The sequence below is a fragment of the Crocodylus siamensis genome, chromosome 8 (assembly GCF_052110815.1).
Source record: "Crocodylus siamensis isolate JL-2025a chromosome 8, ASM5211081v1, whole genome shotgun sequence".
In the NCBI taxonomy this organism is placed as follows: Eukaryota; Metazoa; Chordata; order Crocodylia; family Crocodylidae; genus Crocodylus; species Crocodylus siamensis.
Genome location: NC_143402.1, coordinates 69,073,725 through 69,086,727, shown reverse-complemented (window position 1 = coordinate 69,086,727; position 13,003 = coordinate 69,073,725). Strand labels below are relative to the sequence as shown.

General features: G+C 48.3%; 1 protein-coding gene across 4 annotated transcripts in view; it reads right to left on the bottom strand.

The window, feature by feature from the left end:
* LOC149858996 (ATP-binding cassette sub-family C member 3-like) overlaps positions 1–13,003 on the bottom strand; it is a 345,108-nt gene that overhangs the window by 154,517 nt on the left and 177,588 nt on the right. For all 4 annotated transcript variants that reach the window (XM_090061603.1, XM_090061602.1, XM_090061604.1 and 1 more), the window contains exons 13-16: positions 12,571–12,726; positions 3,845–3,938; positions 2,665–2,849; positions 1,115–1,561 (exon numbers count right to left, since the gene is read on the bottom strand). In XM_090061603.1, the coding sequence (XP_089917729.1) occupies positions 1,115–1,561; positions 2,665–2,849; positions 3,845–3,938; positions 12,571–12,726 (882 nt within the window). The remainder of the gene's footprint in view (positions 1–1,114; positions 1,562–2,664; positions 2,850–3,844; positions 3,939–12,570; positions 12,727–13,003) is intronic.

Below are 13,003 nucleotides of genomic sequence, written 5' to 3'. Positions count from 1 at the left end.
TAAGCCAGGTTATATCTTCTGCATATACAGTGTAACTGGAAACAAAAGTATAACCAGTTGAACCAGACACGCAGCCCAGACTCGCATCATAAAAATGTCGGTGCTTCACCGGGTTGGCCGCAGGTCTCGCTAGCCCAGCAGCCTGTATCTCGCAATAGTAGAGAGTGCTAAAGGGGAATACTATATATTATGCAGGTTCTATCCAGACTCACTGGTCTCCTGCCCTCTTCTGCTACAGCTTTCAGCATTCAGGGACCTAGGAAGTGCTAATCTGGAGGCCACACCACTAGCCGTCATATTTAATACCCACTGGTGGACTTGTCCTCCAGAAGCAGCATGCAAAATGTAAGGTTCCTCATATCTGGTATCACTGGGCTTTCCCTGGAGCTCAGGAGCTCATCAATCCAAGCTAACTATAGTGTGGGAGGGGGCAGCTGGTGTTTACAAGACCAAGAAGTGTTGCACACTCCCCTTCAAAGTGCATCCACCACTCAAACAACATTTTTGCCTGTCCTGGCACTGAGAATATTATTCAAAAGCCAAAATTTCAGTTTGCAACCTTTACCTCCCCTCTGCCCTGCTCTCCTCCCCTCGCCCGCTGCAAATTGACAAGCACCAAGAGATCTCAGGCCCATGGAAGAGAACATTTACGGAAGGGATGCTTTTGTGTGGGGGCTGATAATGGATAGAGCCTTCTTGTTGGATAAGTGGAGGGGCAAATGTGCTCAGCCTAGGGCTACCCTGACGTGTCTAGGGCCAGGACCATGACTTGTCCTTTCATAAAGCACAGTGTACATGTATAGGACTTGGTAGGGTAGGAAGAGCCAAGGGCCCAAGATTACTTCAGAGCTCTAATGCGACGTGGCACTGAAGTCTGAAACATCAACCAGTATAAGTGGTGCCAGGGGAAGTGGGCTCCCATAACCCAGGTGCCTGCTGTAGCTCATATGCACGGTTTACACTGTATTCTTTGGTCTGGTGCATGAAGGCAGGTGAGAAACAGACCCTGCAGAGGACAGCTGCTTGCGCTCTGTAGCACCGTGCTCCTCGGGGAGCTGGCATCAGTTCAGACATGCACACCAAGAAGCAGAAACAGCTGCTAGCTTTGGCTTACCATGTTGCCTTCGTCATCACAGTCATCACAGTCTTGTCTGGGATCATCCAAATGGAACTGATGTAACAGGGCCCCTGCGGAAGTTTTCCCATTGCAGTCTTGATGCTCTGATGCAGAGGTTCGGCTGCTGTACATGCTGCTGGTTCGGTAAAGGGAAGGCACCTGCAAGGTGTCCTGGAGGTCAAATGAGCCTTTCGTTTCCAGTGATCCCATGCGGTGAGGTAAAGAGTCATTGACGCTCCCGGCCCGACTGGACTGCTCCTCATCAGAGCTTTCCCCATCCTCTGAACTCTCCTTCCCATCTCCAGATAGCAGCGACTTGCGTTCCCCGCTCTGGCCCCGGCGCTTTAGGCTGGGAGCTCGCCCAATGCTGTTCCAGCTTGACCGGCGACTATTCCAGCTGCTGGCTGCACTCCAGGGGCTGTGAGGAGAGCTCCGTATGCTGGACTGAGGAAGGAACAAGGACATGGAGAGAATCAACTCACATGTCTTTGGCCTTGTGTGGATGCAATGAGGGGCATGTGCGCATGACAATTTAAAGTGGGTTAAATGCCTTTACACCGCTTTAATGGTGTTGGCACACGTCGGCGGCGTATTGCACAGTAATTCCAGCCGCTGTAGCAAATTCGGCCGCGTAACGAACCTTAAGTGACTTGGGGCACAGCAAACTAAAACTCCTCCTCCGAGTTTTAGTTTGCTGCCTTACAGCTGTGGAGCGAAGCACCGGGCTCCATGCAGGAAAGAAAGAAAGAAAAAAAAGAAGTGGCAAACCTGATTTTTCTCTTTTTTTCCCCCTCCCCTGGAGCATGCCTGCCTGCCTGAGCTGTGCGGGGGCCCAGTGCTTCCCTCTGTGGCTGTGGTGTCCCTTGGGACCACCCAAGCTGCGTGGCTGCAGGTGGGTACTGCTAGGGGGGGCACCACTGCTACGGAGGGAAGCAGCAGCCCCCCTGCAGCCCAGGAACCGCTTCACCCACCAGCAGCTTGCTCTCCCTTCCCTTCCCCGCCGCCGGAGAGGCAGGTAAGTTTGCGTGTGCGCATGACATGGGGGTGTAAAGGGCCCTAAATTGAAGTGGTGTTTTTAAAAACCCATCGCTTCAAATTTAGGGCCCCTGTTTCATCTACGCATGCCCTTTGATACTAGCTCGTTGCCCGTTTTCAACAGGCGGGCTTAAAGATACTGAGGTGGTGAGTGGAGAATGAATACCTAGACAGATGGCCACATAAACCAGGGGTGCCGACGTGTGCCAACACCAACACCATTAAAGCGGTGCAAAGGCATTTAACCGGCTTTAAATTGTTGTGCACACGTGCCCCTCGTTGCATCTACACAAGATCCTATTTCAGGCGGAGGGCCGCTTACTGAGTTTTGGCAAGCCATCGAGGGCTGCATGACAGGCAGCCGGGGCAGAAAAATATTAATTTTCCAAATTTTTTAGGGGTCCCGCGGGCTGGATAGAATGGGCTGGAGGGCCACATTTTGCCCGCCCCTGACGTAAACCAAGTGGAAATGAAGCAATCACAAAGGGGAACAGAGAAAATGATGTGCCTACCGGAGATTTGAGTTCGTGGGCACTGGGATCCATGGAGACGCTGCTGGCCCGGCGAGACTCATAGCCTTGAGCTGCATCTCCAAACATGGCACTCTTTGGCATTGGCATTGGGGTGGCAGCTGTGTGTATGATGAGGGGTGGAGTCAGACTTTTCTTCAGTTCGGGGTGGTCACTCAAGGCCATCACTGGAAGAAACAAGGAGGTATCAGATACTGCTGCCCTAGGAACCAAAAATGAAGCATTGAACTCATGCCTGGGGCTGACTAAATGGGCGGCAACACTAAAAAAGCCCTTTCTAATCAGAACATCGAGAGGACAGAGGCCAACGCCATCACAGAGGAGCTGGTTTTCATTCAATGCCAAAAAGGGTTTGTAATGAATGAGTGGCAGGTGGGGCTTCTGTTGAAGTTTTGGATCAGAAGTTGCAGTACTCGGGGGTTCGAATTCAACTGATGGAGTGTAAGTGTGCAAGCACAGACTCGGGATTGCCAATCTGTTGCTATGCAAGTACCAATCTGCTACACAGGCCTCTCTCCAACCCCCTGCATTTCTGAAATCTCTTTCATAATCTGCTAGGCTTTGCTCCCCAAAGTTTCACTTCTCCAAGAGCTCTTTTACACCCCCTCTTCCCCAGCCTTCCCGTTCTGTTCTCCATCACTACTTCTTTATCTACACTCCTTCACTTCACCTGCCTGAGCACGGTGTCTGGCTTCAAGTTTCTTCCCCTTCCCCTTCCCCTGAGCTCTGACTCTCCCCATCTCCTGACATCCTCTATCTTGCAGGCAAGAAACCTCCCTTACTGCAAGGTCATTTTGACCACTCCCTCTGCCCTGTCTGAGCATCACAGATGTGGCAACCATCTGGGGAGTAACTGCACGCAGCAGCTCTCTGCTGCTGCCCTCTCTCATTATCAACCCTACATATTATATTGTACATAGCATCAAAGCTGGATCTTCAGTTTTACTGGGAGATGATGGTCTCTAACACTACTGCATCTCTTTGCCTTTCATTCGTGACCTGTACCTCATATCTGAAGTCCACTGTAACTTCATGGAGTCAGAAGGGGCCTGGTTACTTCTCAAACACTCTCCTAAGATAAGCTTTACCTTCCTGGACACACGATTTTTCATACCAAAGTGACATTGCCCTAGAAAGGCTGGTCACCAGGGCCATTACTTACAGGCTGGGTTTGACAAGTGTTTCTTCAGTCCACCCTCTTCTTCCAGGCTTGGGGGGAAAACATCCCCCTCCGAATCAGACTTAGATACATCTCCCTAGAGCAAAACACAGCAGCTTAGCGACTGGGATAAATGACAATGTGCAGCCGGGACACCCCTGCTGAACACTGGATCCCGTCTCCAACACCACACCTAGTGATCCACTGGAACTGGTACCACAATGGGACATCACCTTCCACAGAATGAGGCATGCACATATTTATACCACAGAACTACTCTCCTAAAGGGTAGACTTGCCGCCTCTGAAAGTGCCCAGGAGCCAGAGGCAAAGAAAGATAACTTGGCTTGTCCTGCTGCAGTCCCACGCTGGCCAGACACTAGGGAAAGGACATAGATCTAGTGAACAGCCCACTGGATGAAAACCAAATCCTCATCTGTTCTTGACACCAGCGTTGTCAATTAGGACCCATTACAGATGGGCAGGCACTCACACGACTCTTTTCACTGAAGTTTGGATGAAACGATCCAAACTTCAGCAAGGGGCATACAGGATTAGGCCTACAGGACTCAGCAGATAATGGATGCATGCCACTGAAATGGTTCAGGATGCCCTAGGAGCACTTGGAGATCCAATGAAGGACAACCTGATAAAATATGACAAGGAGATAAATTGCCAGTATGGCTATTTATCTCAATGCTATAAAATACAACAGATGCATTTATTTAGGGGGCTTACTTGGGTCCCACTGAACAATTCAGAACGCCGGTGGTGGGATCTCCCAGTCTGATGACGACTTGACACCAGCAACGTATCCACGAGCCACCTTGAGCCCCTCTGCAAAGCTGCGTTACTAGTTTTACCACCATTGCTTACTATTTCCCTTGCTCATCGTGCTCTGTCAAATCCACAACTCAGGAATTACTGACAACTTATACAGACCCAGTCAAGGCCTTCCCTGCCCAGCCCTCTTCCATTCTGTCCATTGGCACTGAGGAAAGGCACATGGGGGGTGGTGTGATCAGAATACATCAGCTGGAAATGGAGCTTGCCAGAATTATTTCCATCTGAAGAGGGGCTCCTTTTCCAATGAAGCCACTATTCTGGCAGAGGACACCATCCACTGGTACGATGTATACTGCAGGGAAAGTGGGAAGGGGGGTGGGTAGGTCAATGCAGCGACAGGAGAGAAGCCAGGGAAAATCTAGGTGCATAAGAGACCCCAACATCTACAGTGAACACCAAGCTGTGCTACTAAGAGCCCTGATGAAGTTTGGTGCTTGGAGAGAGACTTGGTAGCTGAAGGCCCCAGCCAAAAGGAAAGTGCCAAAGTAGCAGACTGCAGGAGGCGATATGCAATACAGGACCCAGGATGGTGCTCCTTAATTCAGGCAAAACCCACCTTGAAAGCCACAGGAGCATTGCCTGACTAAAGAATCGAGGATTGGGTCCAATTTCTCAGAGGAACACACTCCTCCTTTGGTCCTGCTAAATAGGTAGGGTTTGCTCCACTCAGACCATGGGCTCTCAGAGAAACACCATTAGGGCAAGAGAGAAGGAATGAAAAAACAGCCCTGGCATGTAAAATGTCTTCTTGTCCTGCAGGAGCCTTGTGTTATTTGAGGAAATCCACCCTGCGGGACAGGCAAAGTTTTCAAGTGCTAGGGCTATACCTTCTGAGCAAGAATATTCAGTGAACGCTGGCTAATTTGGGCAGATTTTCCAAACTCGGTCTCTTCGGTGGAACACGGACTCCAGCTGGCTTCAGGCCTTCCCTTCCCTTCCCTTCCCTTCCCTTCCCTTCCGGAAAGCCACCCAATTCTTTCCGGTCAGCAGGCCTGCCAGTAATTACTCCCTTTTCTTTAACGGGTTATTAAAAAACAATAAACAATGGGAATAGTTTGCCTGGTTGAAGTTGCATTTCTGAAACATTCGGTAACCATCCAGGGGACAACACCAGGTGCTGTTAGAAATGCACAGGAATATGGAGAAGCAGGACTAAAGGAGGTTTTCTGTTTGCCACCCACCCAGCACCAAACCCCATCTCTTTCAGACGGGAAGCGCCCCTGCTCTAGAAGAATACACCATCACCCTTTAAGAGCACAAGGGCCACGTGAAGGACGGCTACAAGCAAGCATCTCATGGCAGGGGCCTGCGGCCGTTACCTGTTCGCGTGGTCCCAGCTTGCCTTTCTGGATGGAAAAGGGTTGATGAGAGAACATGGAGTTAAAAACCTTGTGAACAATTACAGTATGCCGAGGTGGACCATATGGCACCATGGATAAGCCAACATGTACAGAAGGCAAGAGAAATGTGCCTGAATACAATACAAAGGGCTTTTGTGCTAAGATATAAGGCAGAGCTTCTAGGAAAGGACAGAAAAGAAAGGGAGTGAGAAAAATAAAAAGAGAGAAAGATGTCTGAGGAGGCAGGGGGGTGAGTGGGCAGGGGAGGCACAGCTGGGTTACTTGATTGAATAGATTCACGAATGGAAAGGCCGAGAGGGACCACGACCATCTCCTACATTACACAAGCCAGAGCCATCCAGCAGCTGGACCACGTCATCTGGCTGACCTGGCGGTGGGCCTTGCCGCTGCCTCAGTGCTAGCATCGACTTCTCCAGAGCACAGTGCCGTTACACACACGTGTCCATGAGCACGCTTGATTCTAGGTCCCTTCAGTCTTTGGCAGCTGTCTCTGCTCTGCCCCCCGCAGCTCGAGGGGCTGGAGTTGATGTGCACGAGTGGACGGGTCTTCCAGAGAAACAAGGAGCAGCACGTGCAAGAAGGGAAGTATTCGGCACGCTTGCCCATAAAACATCGCCCTCCCTCCACCCCTCTCCCGGGAAGCACGTGCAAGCCAAATGCTTGCTTTGGCGAGCGGCTGTCGAAAGAGCCATTTGCAAGCTCTCCTTCACGGGGAGGGTCAAAGCAAAAGAGCCGACGTAGGCAGGGAAGTCGGGCAGGTTTTGGATGACAGGGTCTCTGCATTAACTCGTCTGACTCCACAAAGAAGGAAGGGACTTAAAATCAAGGCTAACTTGACAACAACAACGACGACGACAAAAAGTAATGACGGCTACTACAATGGGAACAGCATCATGGTGTGTGACCAGGCACCACAGAAAGAGACAACGACCAGACGGCGTTGGGGGGGTGTTCATGCTGAGCTCTTACGTACCACCGACGAGTCGACAGGCAGCTGAATACAGCTTAACTGCCCACTCACTTCTTCTCGCTTGGTGATTTCCTGAAGTAAAAATGGGGGAGGGAAGGGGGGGTGTTCAATTTGTACAGTTTCAACATCAAAATTGAGAGTGGATGGGGAAAAAAAAAAAAGAGAGAGAGAGAGATGAAAGCAAAGAGAAAGGAAAAGGGGTAAAGAAGGGCAGTGTGTGCCCATTAGCTGCAATTTCATGTCAGGATTAAATAGTGGAAGAGGTCGCAACGTACTGGACTCATCGGACATGGCTGTCTTTGTTCAGCGCAAGGCAAGGATGAAAGGTCTGCGATGCAACACAGTCCTTGGCACAGATCACCCTTACCTTCAATTTAAGTGTTTCAAACGGATTTGATTTCACTGCAATGTGATAGCGATTTGCGCTAATGACATACTGTCTGATTATTAAAACCGCGTCCAATCCGGGGTTTTTTTTTTGCAGCTGAATAATGAAGTCTGCTTTTATTATGCCATCATTAAGTAGGAATACGTGCTTTTAATTAATGGGTGATTAACGCACAATACCTGTCATTAAAGCCAAATTAAATATCTAGTTCAAGGGAAACCACTGTAAGACTTGCATTATTTGGAAGTCCTCTGGTTGTGATGGGGCCCAACCCAACTTTCCTGAGTTACAACTCTCCTTTGGAGCCCATGGGCAGTTTTGAGTATCGTTCAAGGCCAGGGCTCTTCAAAGCAACACTTTCCAACCCCTTGGTGAACTTTGTGGTTGTTTTTTTGGGGGGTTTTTTTACACATCTTTTTGTGTTTCCCCCTCCATAGCCAAAGAGAGTGGACTTATTTTTACTCCTTAGTACCATAGGATGAACACACATAGCTTTGGGAACAGCTGCATGCTACAGAGTCAGTAAGGGGCTTTACACGTCATTTTTGATGTACTGCATCAAAATGTGGTGCTCTGTCCCCTACCACAGCGGTAGCTAGGTGCAGGATTCTGGGCAATTGGGTATTGGATTTTCTTTGTCCCCCATTGCTGTACTCAGGAGCCAGGATCAGTCTTCCTGAACGGAAGGCTAAAATTTGGATCGAAGCAGGACAGCAGTGTCTTGCTAAGAGTACCTAAGATGCTTAAGTTAAATTATTATTCAATTTGATTGTAGTAAAAAAAAGACCCACGGAGGAGCCCGCAAGGGATAAAACACGTACGCAATTATCTTTCATAAGGATAATCCCAATCAAGCTGATCAGAGCGTGCAAAGTAAAGGGGACGTGACAAAAATATGATCCAAAATCTCAGTTACTGATGGCCAAAAATAGATTGCTTCCCTCTGGTTGAATCCCAAGGGAAGTTTGTTTTCTCAGACTCCTTCACCAGGGCTTGATACTACACCCCCAAGGGGGGTTGTGCTGCTGTTACTGCATCAGTCACGCAGGTGCTCAAGGAATACACGCAAAGCCCCTTCACCATTGCACCTAGATTGCCCTGCGGTGCGAGACATGGAGCTAAAGACTTACCAGCACAGGGAAGGGAGATGAGACAAACTAGCAACTGGGGATTGCCGGAGACAAGAACAGAATCCAAGGGGAACATGGAATTGAGAGGATTACCAATGGAAGAATATGCTTCAGAGATAATATTATCGTGAAATCCCTCAGGAGCAGAGCTTTATGTCTGGCAAAAAGCTCCCTTACCAGGAGCCATTGTTTGTTTCAGTGATAAATCCCCAGGGCAGAGACCTGATAGTTCAGTCAGTAATATCATCTGAGCAGCTCTATCAGCCCAAGTCACAGAGCTCATCTCCCTCGCCTTACAGCTGCCGTGGCTTCGTGCACAAAGTCTGCGTCCAAGGAACCCACGTTAAAAAAATCCACGTGGCATAAATTCCCGCCTCGCCCCGGTGCACCATTTGCATGCAATAGCCAGGTTACCCCCCCTCCCCCCAAAATGTTTTTTTAAATCCCCACCTCCAAAATGACAGCAAATCCGTGCTTAAACTTTGGAACAGGTCCTTTTTGTTTCTTAACTGCGTGTGTACATCCGGTGCCTAGCAACCCAAGGGCCTGCACAGCCATGCACTAAAATTAACGAGGTGTTTGCAGATTGAGGAAAGGCACTCAAGGACCAGGGAGATAAAGGCGGCAGCATTAAGTGGGTCTCAGTGAAGAAATCAGAAGGAGAATAAAAATAAAAAGCTGAACCCAAGAATAAGGGTCAGGGACGTAAGAAAGAAACACCTGAGAGAAAAGCCTACAAAGGGAGATAATGTCTCATCTAATTTCACTTGGGCAATGGCCTTTTGTGCCTATGTGAACAAGAAATGGAAACAGGTATGATTAAAAACCACTCCGCTGCAAAGCTGAACAAACAGAGCGGCAAGGCCAGATCCTCGCCCGGTGCGTGCAGCTGAAACGCTACCCAAGTCAATGGAGTAACACCAATACATCCCGCTGAGGATCTGACTCCCTGAATCCAACAAACATTTACTCGGTCTGCCAGCTTCAGAAAAATTGGAATTGAATGGAGACATTTGTTTACCATGTTTACTAGGAGACTACTGAGAGCATCTCAGAGGTAGCTGGGGGAAGAAAAAAAAGCAAACTATTGAGATGATGCTATGAACTCGGACACAAAAGACCACACTGTAATCAGCCATGCTTTGGGAGGTTGGGAGTAACTTTGTCTAAACCAGCGCAGTTTTTTTGGAATTACATCAGTGTAACAGAGAGAGGATTTTGGAGCTAACACGGTAGGCCAGATCCCGGCCTCAGCTAAACCATGCTTAATAATCAATATGTGCTGAAAAGCGATTCCCAGTGAAGTCGCATGTTCCACTTAAACCACACTGCATCTGTGCAATGTTAAGCGGTATTAACGTTAGCACGTGCTGCGAGTGGTCACATGCTAAGGGTTACTAATTCTCTTGCCTACACAACTCTGACTTGCCAGTAGTTGGCTAGCGAGCAGGGGCATGGCTTGAAGCCAGGACACCTAGGGCATTTTTATATGCGTTTCCGACGCAGCACTGGGTGCTTTTAATTAACAAGCTGTGCTAATTAAAAGCACCCGTGTGTCACATGTATCAGCAGCGCAGTGAGTCCCCATGCTGAGAAAGTGGTGGTGGGGTGCTTTGAAATAAAGTACATTCAACGTGTTTTATTTCTAAGAGCACTGCCACCATTTGCTCAGTGTGGCGATGCGCTGAACTGCCGATGCACGTGATGCGCGAGGCTCCCAGAGCATGTCAAGTTACTCGATTGAGTATGCTCTGACACACTGGATTTCCAGTGCATTGGTGCAGGCTCTCTGCATGTGTGTTAGTGCCCTAGGCTCTATCACTGCTCCAGGTGGAGGGGGGACTGGGAGCAGTGCATCCGGGGATGCTGGAGGACTTAAATTGCTTGTTTTATCTCTGTGGAGCAGACTGAAGTTACTCTAACACGCGCCAGGTTGCACGGCCCAAAGTTAACACTCATCTGAAGTGGCATAAAACTTCGAGAAACTCAGAGGACACTTAGCGTGAGTAAACGAGCTTTAATGTGCAGTCATTCACATTTTAAGTGCCCTTAGTATGGCCTAAGCATAACATACAACTTTACCCTAACTTCACATTAGGTGTTTTTGTTAGCGCTTCCCTGGGATGGGACCAAAGTTAAAAGGAACCCTCCTGACATTAATGGAGCCAGTCCAGATTTAAACTGGTGGCTAAAGGATTTGCCTATACTGTATTGCAGTCAAAGTGTGACTGCAAACGGTGACCAGAAAGCTGGGAAAATGCTCAGGTGATTTACCTGTGTGGCACTCTGTGCTGTTGCAGTGATGCTGCCAGCAGTACCTGATCTAGCTAGTTCAAAGCACTTGGATTTACCTGCATAAGCTGCAGTCACACTGCATAACTGAAGATCGGTATTCCACCATCTTGTTTCAGTTTTAGAGCTTAACCAATTCCAAGTAGCCATGCACTGCCACTGAAATGCCCTTACGCAGCCAGTGAGAAGAAACTACTTGTTTTAAAAAGCCATGCCATATTCCCCGATGGAGAGCTGCAGCAGGTGATCTTTCAGCCAAGGGACTTCGCTTGAACCAATGCCCTAGACCAGCGGTTCCTAATCTGTGGTACGTGTATCACCAATAGTATGCAGACCACCTGTCAGTGGTACACGTTAACAGATTTAGCATAATGACTTTATATGACAAAAAATTGCTGGCGGTACTTGAGGTTGTATTGTTTTAAGCTGGTGGTGTGCAATCTGTCAGAGTTTGGGTACCGCTGCCCTAGACAAACTAGTGCAAGGTTCAGTTTTACATCAGCCATTCTTCCACTGGGAGGCCTGCTGCTTTTGACCTGCCCTGACAGGTACTTGGGTAAAGCCTAAGTCAGATCCTACAAGAAAACTTTCTGTTCTTGAGAAGCAGCTGACAATGACCTCTGCTTCATTTTCCATGACAGAAGAGACAATTCAGAGAGGAGCAGCTATAACACCAGGCAATTAAAAATAAAACACCAACCCAGGGAGAAATAATACAAATACCTACTGCCTTCTTCCAGAACAACTCAATAAATTCTCTCCTTAAACTGCACTTGAAAATAAAAAACAAATAGGTTCTATACAGAGTTATTTATAGCGTGATGGAGTATTATGGCATTGGGAGGTGACAAACCTTAATGTTTATTTTCCCCTTATCACGCCTATCAATCAATGGAGACATTACTTTAAATTATAACCTGCCCTACTAGATCCTGATGAATAATGCTGGCTTATGCATGCTGGCCAAACCCCTCTGCAGAATGTAAAGATCCTTCTTCCCCCGCCGTTTCCTTTCTTCCTGACATTTTGTTGCTTTTTGCTCCTTTTTTTTTTTTTTGCCTGTCAAGAATTAGGTCACAGGCAGCGCAAGTTGGTTGCTAGTTTCAGGGAGTCCATTATATGTTCATCCAATCTAAACTGGATAGTTAGAAAGACACGAGGTCAAGTTCAATTCAAATCTAAGACACCTGCGCTGTATTCCCACCGGTGCTTAGGGAGGTAGAGGAGATTGAATAGACGCTCCTACCCCTGGGAGTCAGTTGATAGAGATAAGAAAGAATGGAGTTAAAAATGTGCAGAAGTGTTGCTATACTGGAAGGAAGACAAGATCCACGAGTGCAGGCCATCAAAAAGATAATGATGCCACTAATCCCTAACCAGCCTGCAGAACTTTATACGGGTGGCTTTTAATCTGGCTCCTGCACACAGCGAAGCCACTTTCAAAGACATTGTCATAGCATTTATTCCATCAGCACTGACGGACTCACAGCTGAATTCTTGCAGTTGCATTAATGCTAAGAATCCTTTTCATTTAAGATCAGCTAAACAGCTTGGTTTATTACACTCGGTCCTAGCTGTGAAAGAGGGGGAAAGAAGAGCTAGTATTCTCTCCCCATTTTTCTTTACAGGATTCTCCAATCTATTAGTTTCCTTAATTTATCAAATTGCAGAGGGATGTTGGTGTTGGCATCACGGTCACTCTGGAAACAAATAGGTAAAGAGGGGCATATTTTGAAGCATTACCTCAGTCTGGAAACCCTCCACCAGGATGGCCACCAGGAGGTTAAAGAGAACATAATTCCCAAATGTCATGAGGGCGATGAAGTAGAGAGCAGCCCAGGAAGAGGTGGAAGCCATGCCGTTGTAGAGAACCTTGTTCCAGTCTTCCTGCGTCAGGATCTGGGGAGAAAGAGCAGCGTGAGCACTGGGAGACATCAGAGAGGACAGAGGCATCAAAGACAGCAGCGCGAGCACTAGGAGACGTGTCCCTGTTGACATGCGCTGTTAGCGGGGCGGTCTAGGACACGCAGCGTTACGTATGCTCTGGGCAGACAGAATAGCGTCTCCAGCCTTAAACTGGCAAATGGCAGTCCAGCCCAACTATACCACTGTACCCTGGTATAGTGCTGACAGTGGTCCGGTAAATGAGGACGTTGCGCTTGGCCCTCAAGAGAAG